Source organism: Ovis aries, chromosome 1 (assembly GCF_016772045.2).
Source record: "Ovis aries strain OAR_USU_Benz2616 breed Rambouillet chromosome 1, ARS-UI_Ramb_v3.0, whole genome shotgun sequence".
NCBI classification, from domain to species: Eukaryota; Metazoa; Chordata; class Mammalia; order Artiodactyla; family Bovidae; genus Ovis; species Ovis aries.
In genome coordinates, this window is record NC_056054.1 from 150,283,054 (window position 1) to 150,304,420 (window position 21,367).

General features: G+C 37.4%; 1 protein-coding gene across 1 annotated transcript in view; it reads right to left on the reverse strand.

The window, feature by feature from the left end:
- Window positions 1–21,367, reverse strand: part of GBE1 (1,4-alpha-glucan branching enzyme 1) — a 307,124-nt gene that overhangs the window by 238,038 nt on the left and 47,719 nt on the right. The window contains exon 2 of the mRNA XM_004002835.5: window positions 286–455. Coding sequence (XP_004002884.2) covers window positions 286–455 — 170 coding nt within the window. The remainder of the gene's footprint in view (window positions 1–285; window positions 456–21,367) is intronic.

Sequence of the window (21,367 nt, forward strand, 5' to 3'; positions counted from 1 at the left end):
TTTAAGAAATTGGGAGTAGTCTGCCTAACATAATTTTTCTCACAAACTCTGTTATTTCTGGCACTTGGTATATAGAATATAAAGTTTTAAGAAATACATGTATCACATCAAATCAGAAATACTTTTAGCACATAAAGGCAAAGACTCAAGAAACTCAACGGGCTCTATCTGAAAAGTAGAATATTTGTAATCAATAATATTCATAAAAGTTAAATATATAACATCTATGTTTTAAGTAAATAAATGAAATGCTACAACTGACTTTAATGGTTCTAAAATACTTACTGAAGTCTCCAGTAAGAAAAACTCCTTCAGCTCCTGGGGCCCATTCTTTGCAGTATAAACCACCATCAGCGCATCTGTGGACGCCAAATGATTCATAGCCTCTGGAAAACCTATCAATACCACCTTCATTCTCTCCAATGCTGCTCAAAGTCTGGTTAAACCGCTTATACCTTTGAAAAAGTACAAAAGAAAGGAAATTGTAAAATCAAATAATCTTACAGAAAAGCTGCTGTTATTAAATACCTGTTTTACTCTCATTTGGGGTGGGGGGAGATATCATTAAAGAGGAATGATGTGAATAATTTTATTTATTGCTAGAAGTTACCTGGTAAGATATCATTCTTATATCAAATAAACTGAACTAATCCAACTAACTTTCTTTTTGTAATTTCAAGCATTACGGTATAAAACATGATAGTTATGTTATTCCATGAATATTTTAAAATCAGCATTATAGCAACTTCTATGTCAAGACAGTATAATGAAGGAGCATTCCTACATCTATAATTTCTAAAACACTGAAAGAAAATATAGTTAAAAGCCAGCAAGAAAAATAAAATTACCCTACAGCAGGTCTTGTATACTCTTCCTGTTAAAGGGCAGATAGGAAATATTTTAGGCTTTGCGAGCCATCTGGTTTCTGTCACAATCACTCAACTGTGTCTCTGAAGCATGAAATTGGCCACAGACAATATGTAAATGAATGGGTGTGGCTGTGTCCCAATAACACTTTATTTACAAAAACAGGTAGCAGGGCCAAATTTGGCCTATGGGTTATAGTTTGCCTAGTCCTGCCCTACAGAAACTAACCATGGAAAGAACATTCATCACCTCAAACTATGAAATCAAGCGGCCATGAGAAGAAACCAAAGATTCCTTTCCAAGCAGGATCAAGAATAATACATGGCTGCTCTTGACCCTCTCCCAGACCCCCAGAGCCCACGGTTAGGACTGGTACACGAAAAACATATTATCACTTGCACTTATTACCCCAAGTCTGGGGAGAAGCAAAGTAGAACAAAACTGGCAAAACTAGAGAAGTGAAGCATGTGGCGGGTATTCTCTGTCAGAAGTGAAAGTTCCAGAAGTGTGTAATGAACTGACCAATGCCCATAAACTTCCCTGTGCTTTGCCACACCCTGGGGGGTAATCAATAAAAGTCCCAGAACGACAGTCATGAATCCAAACAGAGGTATAAAGGAAATACGCAAAATGTCAGAAGCTAACGAATGAAGAACACCTCAACTGAGGTGAACAGAAAAAGAACCTTTATACAAATGTTTCACCCTGTTGTTGCTTAGTTGCTAAGTCACGTCTGACTCTTTTGCGACCCCATAGACTGTAGCTTGCCAGGCTCCTCTGTCCAAGGAATTGCCCAGGCAAGAATACTGGCATTGGTTGCCATTTCCTTCTCCAAGGGATCTTCCCAACCAAGGGATTGAATCTGCAACTCCTTCAGGCAGATTCTTTACCACTGAGCCACTAGGAAAGCCCGTTTCACACTGTACTTCAACTTAGATAAAAAGGAATTCAATCATAATAGAAGCTGAGAGATTATATTAATATGATAGAATGATAGAATGAGAAGTATAATGAAACTACAGACCCAAGGAAATAAAAAGAGCAACAAAATATATCATTAGAAAAATAATAAATTAGAACTGGCAAGGAACTAAGCGTACATGCAACAACAACAACAACAAAGAAATAGGTAAATGAACAACTGGAACTTGATATGATTAGGAAAAAAAGACAGAGCGGACTTCCCTGGTGGTATAGAGGATACGAATCTGCCTGCCCATGCAGGGAACATGAGTTCGATCCCTAGTCCAGGACAGTTCCATATGACACAGAGCAATTAAGCCCATGCTCCACAACTACTGAGCCAGCACTCTACAGCCCACGAGCCACAATTACTGAGCTCTCATGCCCTACAGCCATGTTCTGCAACGAGAGAGGCCACAGCAAAGAGAACCCCACGCACTGCAACTAGAGAAAGTTCACACACAGCAATGAAAAGACCCAGCTCAACGAAATTTAAATAAATAATTAAAATTTTTAAAAAGGCTTGATTACCAATGCAATCAATAAAAACAAAAAAAGACAAATTGAATATAAAGTTCAGTTCAGTTCAGTCGCTCAGCCATGTCCAACTCTGCAACCCCATGGAATCGCAGCAGGCCAGGGCTCCCTGTCCATCACCAACGCCTGGAGTTCACTCAGACTCACGTCCATCGAGTCCGTGATGCCATCCAGCCATCTCATCCTCGGTCGTCCCCTTCTCCTCCTGCCCTCAATCCCTCCCAGCATCAGAGTCTTTTCCAATGAGTCAACTCTTCGCATGAGGTAGCCCAAGTACTGGAGTTCCAGCTTCAGCATCATTCCCTCCAAAGAAATCCCAGGGCTGATCTCCTTCAGAATGGACTGGTTGGATCTCCTTGGAGTCCAAGGGACTCTCAGGAGTCTTCTCCAACACCACAGTTCAAAAGCATCAATTCTTCAGTGCTCAGCTTTCTTCACAGTCCAACTCTCACATCCATATATGACCACAGGAAAAACCATAGCCTTGACTAGATGGACCTTAGCCGGCAAAGTAATGTCTCTGCTTTTGAGTATACTATCTAGGTTGGTCATAACTTTTCTTCCAAGGAGTAAGCATCTTTTAATTTCATGGCTGCAGTCACCATCTGCAGTGATTTTGGAGCCCAAAAAACTAAAGTCTGACACTGTTTCTACTATTTCCCCATCTATTTCCCACGAAGTGATAGGACTGGATGCCATGATCTTCGTTTTCTGAATGTTGAGCTTTAAGCCAACTTTTTCACTCTCCTTTTCACTTTCATCAAGAAGCTTTTTAGTTCCTCTTCACTTTCTGCCATAAGGGTGGTATCATCTGTATATCTGAGGTTATTGGTATTTCTCCCGGCAATCTTGATTCCAGCTTGTGTTTCTTCCAGTTCAGTGTTTCTCATGATGTACTCTGCATAGAAGTTAAATAAAGAGGGTGACAATATACAGCCTTGACGTACTCCTTTTCCTATTTGGAAACAGTCTGTTGTTCCATGTCCAGTTCTAACTGTTTCTTCCTGATCTGCATATAAGTTTCTCTAGAGGCAGGTCAGGTGGTCTGTATTCCCATTTCTTTCAGAATTTTCCACAGTTTATTGTGATCCACACAGTCAAAGGTTTTGGCATAGTCAATAAAGCAGAAATAGATGTTTTTCTGGAACTCTCTTGCTTCTTCAATGATCCAGCAGATGTTGGCAATTTGATCTCTAGCTCCTCTGCCTTTTCTAAAACCAGCCTGAACATCTGGAAGTTTACGGTCCATGTATTGCTGAAGCCTGGCTTGGAGAATTCTGAGCTTTACTTTGCTAGCATGTGAGATGAGTGCTATTGTGCTGTAGTTTGAGCATTCTTTGGCATTGCCTTTCTTTGGGATTGGAATGAAAACAGACCTTTTGCAGTCCTGTGGCCACTGCTGTGTTTTCCAAATTTGCTGCATACTGAGTGTAGCACTTTCACAGCAGCATCATCTTTCAGGATTTGAAATAGCTCAACTGGAATTCTATCACCTCCACTAGCTTTGTTCGTAGTGATGCTTTCTAAGGCCTACTTGACTTCACTTTCCAGGATGTCTGGCTCTAGCTGAGTGATCACACCATCATGATTATCTTGGTCATGAAGATCTTTTCTGTATAGTTCTTCTGTGTATTCTTGCCACCTCTTCTTAATATCTTCTGCTTCTGTTAGGTCCATACCATTTCTGTCCTTTATCAAATATAAAGTTAATTGATACAAAATGAACAAATATGATCAAAATAAGGATAACTGGTGACTCTGAAGAACAAAAATAAAATGAATATAAATCATATAAAATAGTACAATATTTCTTATAGAATTAAATATGCATGTTAAAAAGAACATACTGTGTTTTAAGAAAAATTTGGAAAACACACACACACACACACACACATGCACACAGAGCATCACCCAGTTTAAACTATTGAAATTCAAAGGAGAAAGAATGTAATTCTAAGGACAACTGGTACAAAAATGTAAGGGGGATGGGGACATATTTTTTGGTAAAGGAATATCACAATAAAGACCCAAAGATAACAAAGCCAAGCCCACACCATTCTGAGAAAGAAAAGTAGTATTCTAAGGTATTATATGAGACACATGCCTACTCAAACTTAATGAATTCTTCAAATATTGCAAATTTAAAAATAATTTTAAGTCTATGACACTAATGAATCATTCTTGAAAAAAAAAATCACTTTCCATAAAATTTAGGTAATTAAAAGACTAAATACACACCAGACAAATGGATAGTCATTGTAGCCGTTTGGCTGAGCCCTAAGTCTTTAAATATAGAACCAAGGCTAGACAATTGTGTAATTATGTGAATGTGATAACAAGAAAAGAATCTCAATGGATGGGTGAAAATTTGATTTAGTAAAAACAACAGATAAGTGAAAGGGAGATGGAATAAAGGAAAGAGTGGTCAGACTCCTTTTTCTTAAAAAATAGAGTCACTCAACATGGACTAAAATTCAAGATTGTCATCATTATACATTTTAATCTCTTCACAAACTTAGATGGACAATTTAAAGAAAGTTATGTATAGATTTAAGTCATTTCTTTCATTTTGTTTCAGAAGTTTGTTTAAAATTAAATTTAACATATTTATTTTCCTCATGTTTCATTATATTATTTCTATCAAGCTACTTTTCTACCCTCTTACCTATATATAAGTAAGTGTTAGTCACTCAGTCGTGCCCATCTCTTTGCGACCCCATGAACTGCAGCCCACCAGGTTCCTCTGTCCGTGGGATTTTCCAGGCAAGGATACTGGAGTGGGTTGCCATTTCCTTCTCCAGGGGGTCTTCCCAACCCCAGGATTGAACCTAGGTCTCCTACACTGCAGGCAGATTCTTTACTGACTGAGCTACAAGGGAAGCCTCAACATATATAGCTTACCTATATATAAGCACATAAAAATATAAAAAATGATGTTCTCTTAATATCAGTGATGATTTTTTTGGTAGCATTTCTATTTTCTTTCTTCCTTGCATTATTCTAACTATAACAAAGAAATGCCATTTAAACAAAATAAAGTTTTTTTTCTTAAGACTATAAAATTTTTAGAATATTAAAACATCTATATAATCCATAATTTGTTACATATTCATCATTTTAACGGGTATATGAAACTATGTCTATAAAACTTGGGTAATTTAAATAATTTGAAATAGATCAGTGGGACAAAACTAGGTTCTTGAAATGGTCTCGAACATATAAAGAAATTAACACACAATAAAAGGACATTTCAAGAAAGAAATGTGAAAGAGAAAGAAAGCAATGGCTTACTTATTAAGATATTGGAATCTAAGTTTAAAAATTGGACCTTTAAAATCAAAATAACTTCAAAAGGTCAAAGTTATAAATATTAAATTAAAAATAAATAAAACCAGGAGTTCACAGAAATACAAATGGCCAGAAAACACACTGAAAAGACACTCAAATTCAATTCTAAATTTCAAAATTCCATTTTTCACTTAAAGACCCATAAAATGTGATAGTCTGTGCAGCCAGAGTGCAGGTGCAGGAAAAAGACATTTCTAAATACTCTTTAACAAAATATAAATTAGATAACTATTTGGCATTAGCTAGCTATGAAAATTTCTAGATCACAGTCTTCAACTAAGTAATTCCATTTCTAGAAATTTACCCATTGAATATATCACACAAGGAAGCAAAAACATCTACATGTACAGTGTAATGTATAGGTAATCATTATGGCATTATTTAAAATACCAAACCATAGAAAATACCTACCTGTTCAACAAGAGAGGCTGGTCAAATTAACTGTGGAACACACAAACAACAAATTACATGAGATTCATTATGAAGAACGAGGTAGAATGAAATGTACTAAATATGAAAAGATGTCCCAAGATAGATGGCTTAGGGAAATAAGTTGCAAATCAGTGTTCCACAAAACATCTCTTTGTATAAAGAAATATTCATACAGCTACAGATGGCATGGAGATGGTATTTTCACAGCGCCCCTTCCCCTGCACCAGGGGTTGGATTCCAGTGGGCTGGGGCGAGCAGGGGCCTTTAAGTTCCTAGCCCCACCACGCTCACATTTACTTCAAAGACAGGAAGATATACAGCACAGAATCTGATCAGTGGAGTGCAAAGCCTATGGGTATGGTAGGTGTGAGTGGAATATTTCAAATATGACCCCCTTTTGTATTGTGTATATATACTCAACATATACAATACACATGCCCGCCTGTGAGTGCACATCCCCATGGTTTTATGAAAATGCAAATTATATTTACTCTATTACTTGAAACAAATTAACTTTTAATGAAATGATGTAACTCCAGTATCACTGGCAGTCTTTACCCCAGAGGACGCAAACTGAATTACCGACAGGAGCCAGGCAAGTAGCATAAATACGAAGAACTGCTCCCGCATAAGAAACACAAAGAACAGCATGATGATCAAAGAGTAACCAATGAGGCTAGCCTCAGAGTATGGAGGAGCAGAAAGTAGAAAGGAGCTCAATTGAGATGGAGAGGACAAAACCCAGGGAAAAGGGACAGCATCTGTTTAAAAGCTCTAGCCTATTGTTATGATGGAGAAGGCAGTGGCAACCCACTCCAGTATTCTTGCCTGGAGAATCCCATGGACAGAGGAGCCTGGTAGGCTACAGTCCATGGGGTCGCAAAGAGTCGGACACATCTGATGTGACTTAGCAGCAGCAGCATTGTTACAAAAGATTTGCCAAATCAAGTAATTATTCAAGAATGAAAAAATTCCAGATTTTTCTATGAATCCTCCCTAACATCAGCAACTATTTCAAAATACTTTAAATACTGATCTAGGCAAAAGAAAAAGCAGCAGAAGAAAACCTCAGTCTATAGCTCTTAATAAGAGATTTGTATGCAAACTCTCTCATACTGTAAATTCTATAAGAAAAATGATTTTTACCTCTTAAAGATACCATTCGGCTGCAACTCTCAATGTGTGGAAACTCTAATCCATATGAGATGCATAAACAATAGCATTTAATGATCAAATGGTATAAAACAATCAACAAAATAAATTGGGATAGAAGTAACAAAACTAGAAGAGAAAAATAAATCTGGACTTAGGGTAAAAAAAAATACATACATATATATTATCACAAAACAAGAAAAATTACTGATTATTTTTTTAAAAGATATCAACTTTTGGAGGGCAAATAAATGTGGCAATAATTTTATTGTTAATGTGGTTATAATATCTTTAAAACACAATTTTAGATTTATTTAAAGTTTAAAAAATAATCCTTCTTAAGACATTTCAAAAGATATATACAAATGTGCCATTTACTAAAATTTGAACAGAAATAGGATTATAGCATGATATTACTTTAACTAAATATCTTGACATCCTCAAGGTCAGCCCTAGAGCTTCTGATACAGAAATACACATTCTACTTTGAAATCACTGTGGCTCAAAAAAGAAAACGCCTGAGGATATAGCAAGCTCATCATGCCTGTGCCCTCTCCTACTACAGTCATCTCTCTTAATATTTTGCTATGAATTTATAGGATATTTAAAAACTGGGTCAAATTCTTGGTAACCAAGAACATAAAATGAGTTGGTATTGCAACTACCATTTTGTACAGATATAAAAATATTATAAGATTTAATATCTTCATTGATGTTTTTAATCCTCTTTACAGAAAGAAAGAAATAGAGGCACAGATAAATATGAAAGTTGCTCAAGGTCAAGAAGGTAATAAGCAACAGAGATGCAGTATTATTCATGACAAAAGGTATTTTTAAAAAATCAGGAGACATAATCTCAAATTAAAAGTCACATTTCCTCTTAAAGAAAGCCCCATAACTTTGATTCATAAAGTTATTAATCTTATAATTAAGAGGATCAGGTAAGGCTTTAGAAATAAACAGTGTAGGTTGAAATTCTAATTCTGTTACATAGTATATGTAACCTTGAACAAATTACTTAACCTCCCTTTTCCTTAATTTCTTCCCCTGTTAAGTGGGGGAAATCTGATAGTTTCTAAGGAATCAAAGAAATGATACCAGGAGTCAACCCCACAGTAACCAGCATATGCTCAATAATTGTACACTGTAGCTTTTCACCACCTCAGTGAGAAGCACTGCTGTATTATACTTTTTAATTTATAATTTCTTAAATTATAATACTTATTTACATTTTAATGTGCATGCTAATTATTAGTAAACATTAAGGACTGTTTCTCCTTAAATTTCCAAAGTGTTTAAGAATATTTACTTTTTCCTGCTATGAAAAGTTATAAATATAGGCATACTAACACATAACACATACTAGGTACTCCAGATTAATCTGAATGTATGGATTATAAAAAGTTTGGAAGAAGACTAAGTAAATTGGATAGTCTAGGGGGAAAAAAATTACTTTAGGGAAGTAGTTAATGCTTAGTTTGAAAAAAAAGAAAAAAGGAACAGGCTAAAAACCATTGCTCTTCTGTAAGACATTTCATCTTAGATCCATACTGAAGTTCTAATTTCAGGCAAGGTTGTGAACACTGGAGATATGTCAGGGGAGATGGATCATACCTTATCTGGAAACACCCAAGATGTAGAATTCTTTCTCAAGTGCTTCTGAGTGGGCCTGAAACACAATGAACCCATGGGGGAAGTTCCTTCCATGCTAGCTTAATTCTTTTCAAGATTTTATATAGTCATCTGTTTCCTAAAGGAGACTTGGAATAGAGGCAAGAAAAAGCACGGAAGTAAAGCTCAACAGGAATTTTTAATAAACTACAAAAGGGGAAAATAAGGCTAAAGGAGAGGGAAACTGAATTTTTTGGAACTAAAAAAATTGCTTTTTAAATCACCCTTTCAAAAGACTTCAAGGTGACTGGCAGAAATTTTCTTCTTAAAGCACAAAGTACCTGAAATATACAGACTTCTCTATATATTAAATCTTTCAAGTGAATAGTAGGCATTTGAGACTTTAAAGTGAATAGTTTCTGTCCTTCAATCAAGAATAAGTATTCAACAACAACAAAAAACCCACAACATATTTATTCCAGGGTAAAAATATTTATCGTGTGCCAATAATTGAAGAACCTCCCTTTGATAAGTTTATCAGTCCAAGAGAAGACTGTTCAACTCAGGACAGGAAAGGGGTGAGATAAACAAATGCTAACAGAAGAATAAATACAACAATAGAAAAACTAATGGGATAAGGCAAGATTTAAAAAGGCTCTAAAAAGTGGCTGGCATTTGTGCTGTATCTCAAAGGATGAGTAGTATTCTTTAGCAATTAGGGACAAGACAGAGAAGAGCTTTCAGTTCAGTTCAGTCACTCAGTCGTGTCTGACTCTTTGCGACCCCATGACTTGCAGCACGCCAGGCCTCCCTGTCCATCACCATCTCCCAGAGTTCACTCAGACTCACGTCCATCAAGTCAGTGATGCCATCCAGCCATCTCATCCTCGGTCACTCATTCTCCTCCTGCCCCCAATCCCTCCCAGCATCAGAGTCTTTTCCAATGAGTCAACTCTTCGCATGAGGTGGCCAAAATACTGGAGCTTCAGCTTTAGCATCATTCCTTCCAAAGACATGCCAGGGCTGATCTCCTTCAGAATGGACTGGTTGGATCTCCCTGCAGTCCAAGGGACCCTCAAGAGTCTTCTCCTACACCACAGTTCAAAAGTATCAATTCTTCGGCACTCAGCCCTCTTCACAGTCCAACTCTCACATCCATACGTGGCCACAGGAAAAACCATAGCCTTGACTAAACAGACCTTAGTCAGCAAAGTAATGTCTCTGCTTTTGAATATACGTGTACAAATTAAGGTGGTCCTTGTGGGCATGAGGACTAGCTTTATGTAGCTGGACAGGAAGAGGGGTAGAAATGTAAAGTTAAATCAAGCTAGAAAAGTTAACTTTCAGTTAGATAATAAATTAAATGAAAAATAAAAACCTTTAAGACTTTAAAGAGGAGATAACTGATACTATCAGAGACACTCTTTAAAGGGAGCAGTTTAAAGGATGAATGTTAGCAGTCAGAATAAGATTAACAAAGTCTTTATTAAACAGACTGAACATTAAAATGCCAGAGTCTGTGAACTCTCCTGTTATACTGGTCAATGAAAATAATTTTAAAAGTGACATTATAATAGACATGGTTTCTTATTTTTGAATGCTTTCCTTATATTTAAATGTTTATATGTACTAATCAATCAATAAATAAATGTATAAATTTTCAAAATTTCACCTAAAATTTTAGTGACACTTCCAATCTGTGTTCAATGTAGCATACACTCTAATTTTCATCTATCAGGAAACAGTAAAAATGGGACCATTTAAATAAAAGTGACAAGTGAAAAGGGGTAAACTCCATCCATTTATTCCACAAATATTACTAAGCATCTATTATACATCCAAGCTATGCGAGTCACTGAGAACAGAGATGAAAGACAAAGCCCATGCCTTCAAGACATTCTTTGTTATGTGTGGGAAATAAATGGTAGAGAGAAAACCAAGGACTGAGAAAGCATTGTGTAAGATGAAGATTTATATTCAGAAGATAGAAGCAGCTAGACGATAAATACCACAAAGACAGGAAAAATCATGTTTCGCACATAGATATACCTAGTCATCTAGAATACTGACACATATTAAGTACTCAACAAATAAATATTTAATGAGTACCTATTACGTCCCAGACTGTGGCTAGGGAATGGTGATAGGGTGGTTAGATTTCAATTTAAAATTAGGGTTATTACATCTGAATTTGCCCCAAAAGGTCTGTATAGTCAAAGCTATGGTTTTCCACTAGTCATGTATGGATGTGAGAGCTGGACCGTAAAGAAAGCTGAGCACCAAGGATTTGATGCTTTTGAACTGTGGTGTTGGAGAAGACTCTTGAGAGTCCCTTGGACTGCAAGGAAATCAAACCAGTCAATCCTAATGGAAATCAGTCCTGAATAGTCATTGGATGAACTGATGCTGATGCTGAAGCTCCAATCCTTTGGCCACCTGATACGAATAGTTGACTCATTAGAAAAGACCCTGGAGCTGGGAAAGACTGAAGACAGGAGGAAAAGGGGATGACAGAGGACAAGATGGTTGGATGGTATCGCTGACTCAATGGACATGAGTTTGAGCAAGTTCTGGGAGATGGTGATGGACAGTGAAGTCTGGCATGCTGCAGTCCATGGGGTTGCAAAGAGGTGGACACGACTGAGCAACTGAATAACAGCATCTGACCTTGAATTCCAATCCTACCTCCTATCAGCTATAACTAAGACTCAACATGTCTATCTAAATAAGAATAACAGAACACATTTCATAAGATAACCAAATGATAATGAAATTAGATAATATACCTAAAAAACTTAGTATAACACCTTTCACAAAACATGATGAATAAGCACACTGTTAGAACAATAAATATACTATATGATTGTTGGATTTGAGAGCAGCATAGAAAAATCAATAGCCTCTTCAAATATAAGAAAGATATAATCCACCATAACTATATAAGACTCATTTACTATGAGGCATATATCCTTCATGAAGTAACCAAAATTGAAAAAGACACATGTATGCCAATGTTCTATGCAGCTCTATTTACAATAGCTAGGACATGGAAGCAACCTAGATGTCCATCAACAGATGAACAGATAAAGAAGCTGTGGTATATACATATATATATATATATATATATGTACACATGGATTATTACTTAGCCATAAAAAAGAATTCATTTGAGTCCATTCTAATGAGGTGGAGAAATCTAGAGCCTATTATACAGAGTGAAGTAAGTTAGAAAGAGAAAAACAAATATCATATCATATACTATCATATTCCATATATGCATATATATGGAATCTAGAAAGACGGTACTAATGAACCTATTTACAGAGCAGCATTGGAGACACAGACATAGAGAACAGATTTACGGACATGACTGGGTGCGCAGGAAGGAAAGGGTGGGGTGTATGGAGAGGGAAACATGGAAATATATATTACCAAATGTAAAATAAGATGCAAATTTGCTCTATGACTCAGGGAATCCAAAAGAGGCTCGGTAACAACTTACAGAGGTGGGATGGGGACGGAGGTGGGAGGGATGTTCAAGTGGGAGAGAACAAGGGCAAACCTATGGCTGATTCATGGTGATGTTTGGTAGAAACCAACACGGTACTGTAAAGCAATTATCCTTGAAATGAAAACGAATAACTTAAATTTTTTAAAAAAGAAGGTAGCTGAGTGCTGAAGAATTAATGCTTTTGAATTGTGGTGCTGAAGAAGACTCTTGAGAGTCCCTTGGACAGCAAGGAGATCAAACCAATTAATTCTAAGGAAATCAACCCTGTAGGACTGGGTTGGACTGGAAGGATTGATGCTGTAGCTGAAGCTACAATACTTTGGTAACCTGATGTGAAAAGTCAGTTCACTGGAAAAGACCCTGATGCTGGGAAAGACTGAAGGCAGGAGGAGATGGGGGCGACAGAGGGTGATATGGTTGGATAGCATGGATATGATGGATATGATGGTGATATGGTTGGATAGCACAATGGATATGACTGTGAGCAAACTCCAGGATATAGTGAAGGACAGGAAGCCTGGTGTGCTGCAGTTCATGGGGTGCCAAAGAATCAGACATGACTTAGTGACTGAACAACAACAACATGTATTCCCTCAGTTCTACTTTGGTCCAGGCTCTGTACACTCATTTGACTGGCCCTGTGAAAGTGTGGCTTGCAAGGAGCTCCTGAAAGAAGCCAGATACTATTAGGTTGGTGCAAAAGCAATTGGGTTTCAGACTGTGAAATTTAGATCTTTATAACTACGCTCAAATACATCTGTATTAATTAAAATAGGAATCATTCCAATCAACACATCTTTTCCAACAAAAAATAAGTTTGCTTACTCCTATAGCATAGAAGTCTATGATTCAGGATTTGACAAACTCTTGGAAAGCATTTTCTGCCTCCTGCTGGTTTTGGAAATGATTTCCCTGCAAAAAGTTGTCGAGATGTTTGAAAAAGTGGTAGTCAGTTGGTGAGAGATTAGGTGAATATGGTAGATGACGCAAAAGTTTGTAACCCAATTCTTTCAACTTATAAAGCATTGGTTGTGTGACATGTTGTCACAGAGAAGAACGGGGCCCTTTCTATTGACCAAAGATGGCTGAAGGTGTTGCAGTTTTTGGTGCATCTCATCCATTCGCTGAGCATACTTCTCAGATGCAATGGTTTCACCAGGATTCAGAAAACTGTAGTGGATTAGACTGGCAGCAGACCACCAAAAAGTGACCATGGTCTTTTTTTGGTGCAAGTTTGGCTTTGGGAAGTGCTTAGATGATAAAGAATCTGCCTGCAATGCAGGAGGCCTGCATTTGATCCCCACTTCAGAAGATCCCCTGGAGAACGGAATGGCAATCCATCCAGCATTCTTGCCTGGTGAATTCCATGGACAGAGGAGCCTGGTAGACTGAAGTCTATGGAGTTACAAAGAACTGGACATGACTGAGCATCTAACACATTTTAGTACTTCTCAGTCCAGCCACTGAGCTGGTCATCACCAGCTGTCATATAAAATCCACTTTTTGTTGCATGTCACAATCCAACTGAGAAATGATTCACTGTTGTTGCATAGAATAAGAGAAGACAACACTTCAAAATGATGATTTTTTTGATTGCCTCAGTTCGTGAGGCAATCCACTTATCAAGCTTTTTCACCTTCCCAATTTGTTTCAGATGCCAAATGACCATAGAATAATTGATGTTGAGTTCTTGGGCAATTTCTCATGTAGTTGTAAGAGGATCAGCTTCAATGACGGCTCTCAACTGGTCATTGTTCAACTTCCCATGGCCAACCACTACAATCCTCATCTTCAAAGCTATTATCTCCTTTGCAAAACTTCTTCAACTACCACTGCATTGTATGTTCACTGGCATTTCCTGGGCCAAATGCATTGTTGATGTTCAGAGTTGTCTCTGCTGCTTTATGACCTATTTTGAACTTGAATAAGAAAAGTACTCAAATTTGCTTTTCATCTTACATCATTTCCTTAATCTAAAATAGACAGAAAATAAACTAAAAGTAATAAGTCATTAGCAAAACACTTAAAGTGAGAAATGCACATTAAAATGATGTATAACATAACCACATTTATTAAGAATTAGTACTCTACTATCAAATGGCTAATGTCAACAATGTGAAAATCAAAATTACATTTGCACCAACCCAATATAACATGCAGATGACACCACCCTTACGGCAGAAAGTGAGGAGGAACTAACAAGCCTCTTGATGAAAGTGAAAGAGGAGAGTGAAAAAGTTGACTTAAAGCTCAACAATCAGAAAACTAAGATCATGGCATCTGGTCCCATCACTTCATGGGAAATAGATAGGGAAACAGTGGAAACGGTGTCAGACTTTATTTTGGGGGGCTCAAAAATCACTGCAGATGGTGATTGCAGCCATGAAATTAAAAGACGCTTACTCCTTGGAAGGAAAGTTATGACCAACCTAGATAGCATATTGAAATCAGAGACTACTTTGCCAACAAAGGTCCATCCAGCCAAGGCTATGGTTTTTCCAGTGGTCATGTATAGATGTGAGAGTTGGACTGTGAAGAAAGCTGAGCACCGAAGAATTGATGCTTTTGAACTGTGGTGTAGGAGAAGACTCTTGAGAGTCCCTTGGACTGCAAGGAGATCCAACCAGTCCATTCTGAAGGAGATCAGCCCTGGGATTTCTTTGGAGGGAATGACGCTGAAGCTGAAGCTCCAGTACTTTGGCCACCTCATGCGAAGAGCTGACTCATTGGAAAAGACTCTGATGCTGGGAGGGATTGGGGGCAGGAGGAGAAGGGGACGACAGAGGATGAGATTGGCTGGATGGCATCACCGACTCAATGGACGTGAGTCTGAGTGAACCCCGGGAGTTGGTGATGGACAGGGAAGCCTGGCGCGCTGTGATTCATGGGGTCGCAAAGAGTCGTGCACAACTGAGCGACTGAACTGAACTGAACTGAATATAACATGAAAGTGTAGAGAAATAAAGGTCAAACTTTTAAAAGGATAAACTTTGACCAATAAGAGAAAATGGGAAATAATCCTCATATAAATCTCTCACCCTTGCTTCTGTAGGTTCTGTGTGAGTAAACAACCAGGTTTATAAAGAAATGCATTATCTCATATGGGACCCTGATTGATTCACTTGGATATTATATCAAGTTGCAATGTATGAATCTACAAAAAGTCAAAAGAAAACCAGGGTATGTGATAACCTAGTCAAGACACCAACTGCTCCCAAAATGAAAGGAAGACAATTCACTTCCATCATCTCATTTCTATTCAAACTGATAGTAAAATGCATGAACATGATTTTTAACTCAAGCAGTTTTTCTTACTTTTATAACCCTTACCAATGCCTATACTCTACAATTTGGGTTTAGGGTGTTAATGAAATGAGTTCTTTAACATATAGAACTAATCTAAGACTAACTGGTATAGGCCATGTACTATGTTTCAGGCATGATGACACACTATAGAAAGGAAAGAATTTAGAAATAAAAAGTTAGGTTTTATTGCTACCCTCATTAGCAAACTGACCTTAGATTTTTCCCTGAAATGATCTCAGAGTTTCAGCCTGCCCATTTATAAAACAGAAAGATAATATCATTGATATGACGACTACAACTGTGCTTATATAAAACTAGCCAAACAAAAATAAATTATTTTATGGCAGGCCTCATCTTCCCTTTTTTAAATAAGAAATTAAGGTATTTCTAAGTAGAAAAAAATAAAATATTGAAAATGTTAGAATAGTTATATCACGGAGCAGCCTGATAGGCTGCAGTCCATGGGGTCACTAGGAGTCAGACATGACTCAGCGGCTTCACTTTCACTTTTCACTTTCATGCACTGGAGAAGGAAATGGCAACCCACTCCAGTGTTCTTGCCTGGAGAATCCCAGGGACGGGGGAGCCTGGTGCGCAGCCATCTATGGGGTCGCACAGAGTCGGACACGACTGAAGTGACTTAGCAGCAGCATCAAGCTAATTATGTGTTGTGCTTAGTCCCTCAGTCATGTCTGACTCTTTGTGACCCCATAGACGTACCCACCAGGCTCCTCTGCCCATGGGGATATTCCAGGCAAGAATACTGTAGTGGGTTGCCATGCCCTCCTCCAGGGGATATACCCAACCCAGGGATCAAACCCAGGTTTCCTATATTTCAGGCGGATTCTTTACCATCTGAGCCACCAGGGAAGCTCCATGCTAACTATAATACAATAAGAAAATATAAATGTTAATCCAGTTACAAGCAAACAGTAAGCATGTTACTAATTTTTAACCTTTTAAATAAAATCTTATTCATCTTTCACCATCTCTAAAACACAATCAAATGCACTAAGAACAATCTGATAAATATATCCTCAGAGCATATTTAAGAGCAAATAGTTGATTTCTTATTTTCTGATGTTACAGAATAAAAGCTATTTAAATAACTATTTTATTCTTACTTGGCCAAAAGTTAAATGTAATTTGGCTATTTTGTATCTCAAATTAATATATATAAATTAAGATTATATAAAAATCATTAAATCTATCTTTTTTTGGAAAGAGGAGGACAAGGCCAATCAAAACTGTTAACTTTGAAAAGCTAGTGTTGCTACCATTTAAAATTGTGTCCTGAAAGTAAATAATGCCTGTTATTTGTTAAATGTTCTTTCCTAATTCTCGTACTGGGCCATAGAGGTGAAGGGGTGGAAGGAGGTCACCACTGACATCCTTCCAAATCTAAATCCCACAGAACCCAAATCATGAAATGTTCATATTCAATTAATGAAAAGCTAGAAATAGTTCACTCGGTGTTATTAGAAAGCTTTACAAAACTCTCTATTTTAATAAAGAGTAAGTTTTTTTAGAATTCAATATTTAGGATTATGGAAATGACATTTAATGACACAACATAAAGAACCTACTATATAGCCATTAATATAAACATATTTTGACTTAACAGATTAATTAATTAGAATAAATTAACAAAATGTAGCTAGAAATTAATTTTAATCACCATGTCTTGTCTCTTGGCTGCAAACAAATTAATAATATATTGCCCTTGCAGTTTACCAAGGTATGATTAATGGTCAGTATTAAAATTTCTGGGGTCTTCTGGCAATGCAAAAACCTGACTGCGAAACTAGAAAAGAAAAAGTCCTCTGAATGTAATAAATCAGAATTACTGAAGGTAAGCCCTGTGAGATGGCCCATCTGGTCAGGCCTGGAAGTGTCAAGCTTTGTCCCAAACACTTTAAGCAGCCAGCCTCTTTATCAGCCACCCTCTTTCCAGTCACGCTCCTGTTCACGTCTTTGCTACATGCTCTGCTGATTACCTTGGAAAAGGGCAATGCTGTAACTGTTCAACTGACCTTTCAGTTTATTTTCTCTTGTGTAATATGAAACATGAGCTAACACAGTCTTAGTCTACTGATTTTTAGGAAGAATACTAACTTACGGTTTCAACAGCTCTTGGCTCAAATAACACTCTGATCTGTGGTCAGGTTTCTCTTCTGGGAAAAACTACCTGGCAAAGACCAGTGGTTTGGGCTACAGAGATAGGGGCTTGAGGTCTTCCATGATGCAGACCACAATCTACGCAACAACTGCACACAACCACACAACTCCTGAGTATGTGTGGTCAGCCAACCTGAGGAGATGCAAGTCCAACCTTTAAATTACCAAGACAAACTTGTTCTTAATATGATTCACTGTATCAATAAATAGATTCAAAGCAATGATGGTTATGTCTTTTATCTTTTAATATGAATGTCACTGTTACTCAAATACTGTCAAAAATTCTATACTTCCCCAAATAGAGAGGGAGGTTAAGGAATCAAAAGATACAAGATCAAGACAGACTTTAAGGTACTAGGTACATGAACTTCAGGAGGATAACCACCCAAGGCTTTAGCTTTATCTTCTATAAAATGAAGAAGCTGAATTGAAAGGTACCATCCCTTTATAGCTCAGTTGGTAAAGAATCCACCTGCAATGCAGGAGACCCTGGTTCAATTCCCGGGTCGGGAAGATCCACTGGAGAAGGGATAGCTACCCACTCCAGTATTTCTGGGATTCCCTTGTAGTTCAGCTGGTAAAGAATCCACCTAGTTCGATCCCTGGGTTGGGAAGATCCCCTGGAGAAGGGAAAGGCTACCCACTCCAGTATTCTGGCCTGGAGAATTCCATGGACTGTATATAGCCCATGGGGTCATAAAGAGTCGGACACAAATAAGCAACCTTCACTTTCACTTTTCACTTTCATCCAGGTCTAAGGACATGTAATAGCTCTTTATCTGTAATGGTAAGGAATCTGCCTGCAATCTGCCTGCAATGCAGGAGACTCAGGTTCAATCTCTAGGTCAGCAAGATCCCCTGGAGAAGGAAATGGCTACTCACTCCAGTATTCTTGCCTGGAAAATCCCATGGACAGAGGAGCCTGGTGGGCTGCAGTCCATGGGGTCACAAAGAGTTGGACATGAGTGAGCAACTAACACACACACAATCCATTCTCTAAGTTTTGTTGATATGAAGTTGTGTCCCAATTCCTCCAACCAAGAAAGGAAAAATGGCACCCTAATACAAAGGTTATTTTGGACATCTCCTACATATACAGAGTATGTATATTTTACCATGCACAAGTAAAATAATTTTAAATGTATCATTTATCCTAAAATAAAATGCAGCCTATAAGGCAACTATGAAACATAAAATGCAAAGCAAACAGTCTATCAACTGAAAAAATTACAATGAATTATAAACATCACAATTCATAAATGATAATGAACTAACACCTCATAGAATACATACTATGCTCCAAGCATTGTTAAATATTAACTTATTTAAGCCTTCACAATAACTCAGTATGGAGGGCTACAGTCCATGGAGTCGCAGAGTCAGACACGACTGAGAGACCCAGCACACACACCTGCACATCATCATTCTCATGATACAGACGAAAAAACAAGAGGTTAAACTATTGGGTTGGCCAAAAAGTTCATTTGGGTTTTTCCATTAGCTGTTTTGGGAAAACCCAAATGAACTTTTGACCAATCCAGTATTTTGACTGCTGCTGCTGCTGCTAAATTGCTTCAGCCGTGTCCAACTCTGTGTGACCCCATAGACGGCAGCCCACCAGGCTCCCCCATCCCTGGGATTCTCCAGGCAAGAATACTGGAGTGGGTTGCCATTTCCTTCTCCAGCGCATGAAAGTGAAAAGTAAAAGTGAAATCACTTAGTCATGTCCGACTCCTAGCGACCCCATGGACTGCAGCCTACCAGGCTCCTCTATCTATGGGATTTTCCAGGCAAGAGTTCTGGAGTGGGTTGCCATTGCCTTCTCCCAGTGTTTTATCTAAGGTTACACAACTATTAAGTGGATGAAGCTGGAATATAAATCCAAGGCTTTGCTTCCAGTGTTTTGCTGCTGCTGCTGCTAAGTCGCTGCAGTCGTGTCCGACTCTGTGCGATCCCATAGATGGCAGCCCACCAGGCTCTGCCATTCCTGGGGTTCTCCAGGCAAGAACACTGGAATGGGTTAAAACATTACTCATAATAACACCCAATAAATTTTGCATGTTATAGTTTCTCAATTGATTTGGATTTCTATACTAAATTTAAATTATTTGTCACTTAGTATTTGTTAAATAATTTTCATATACTAAATAGCTGATGAAAAAAATCTTTTGTTGTATGTTAGAGTGATAAAAATGGTCAAAGAGTCATCAGAAAACTCACTTAAAAATTAAAACTTGTCATATTTACACTAAATAAACAAATCTACAAAGCATTTCTTTTCTGTATTACTTTGTAAAGTCTAACAAAAGGCGGAAATCGCATTTGTACTGATTTTAATTATCCAGAGAATTTTACAGGTGTACCTGTCACAATGAACTTGAATTAACTGAGCTGAAGTAAAATACGCAAATAAGAACTGTTTATAGTTCCTGACATATAGTTTCAAAATGGATGCTTTTTATATCAATTACCAGATAAAAACTAACAAACACTAATTTTTTTCATCTAAAAATTACTAAAGATAAGAAAGCTTATATATGGGTACTTGGCAAACCAACAAACCCAACCACACATCTGAATTTATTAAAATATAGCCAGATGGCCATGCACTTTATCCTCATAAATGTTTTTATATTAGAAACAGGATAAAGGAATCAATTTTCACTTTGACAATAGCACAGCACACACTATACTAATATATCAAAGAATCTAAGGAGATATATATACCTCCAACAAAAAACTTCACATCCTTTGGACTAAATAGCCATGAAATATCAAAGGTCTATCAAACACCCTGACAAGTTTTTTGCCTTTACTGAGGGAGACAAAGGTTTCAAAATTCTGTCAGCTACAAAACCAAAAGATCAAAGAGCTTTCATAGCGACTCCTAACATATTGGCAAGATCTCTTTTAAGTTATAAAAATACAAGTTTCATATCTATATCCATCTATCTATCCATCTGCTTGTGTGTCGACACAAGCGTGCCGCGTGCACGCACACACACACACACAGATGTCTTTTTTACATCCAATGACCTAACACAGACCAGCCATAATAGGTCTAAAACCCAGAACAGTTGGACAAGTAGAGTAGTCTGCTAGATTGTCTGCATGTCTCAGTTTATTCTTTTTCCCAATTACACATTTTATTCTTTTACATATTTACCCAAATTGAGATTAAGTATTTGAATGCTATTGACCAGCAATACTTATAGGTTTTTGTAATGAAGTATGGATATAAAACATTTTTAAATTTCATTTACCATATTATCAAGAATATCTACACCAAATTAAACTACTATAACAAAGACCATAATGTGATAAGCAGATTTGAAGGAAAACCTCAAAGTTAAATTCCATTCAGGTACAGTTAAATCTGTTTGCTAATAATGCCACCCCCAGATGCTTAATTTAGTGAACTATTAAACATCAGTAAAATGGACACTTTAAATTCATCTAGAA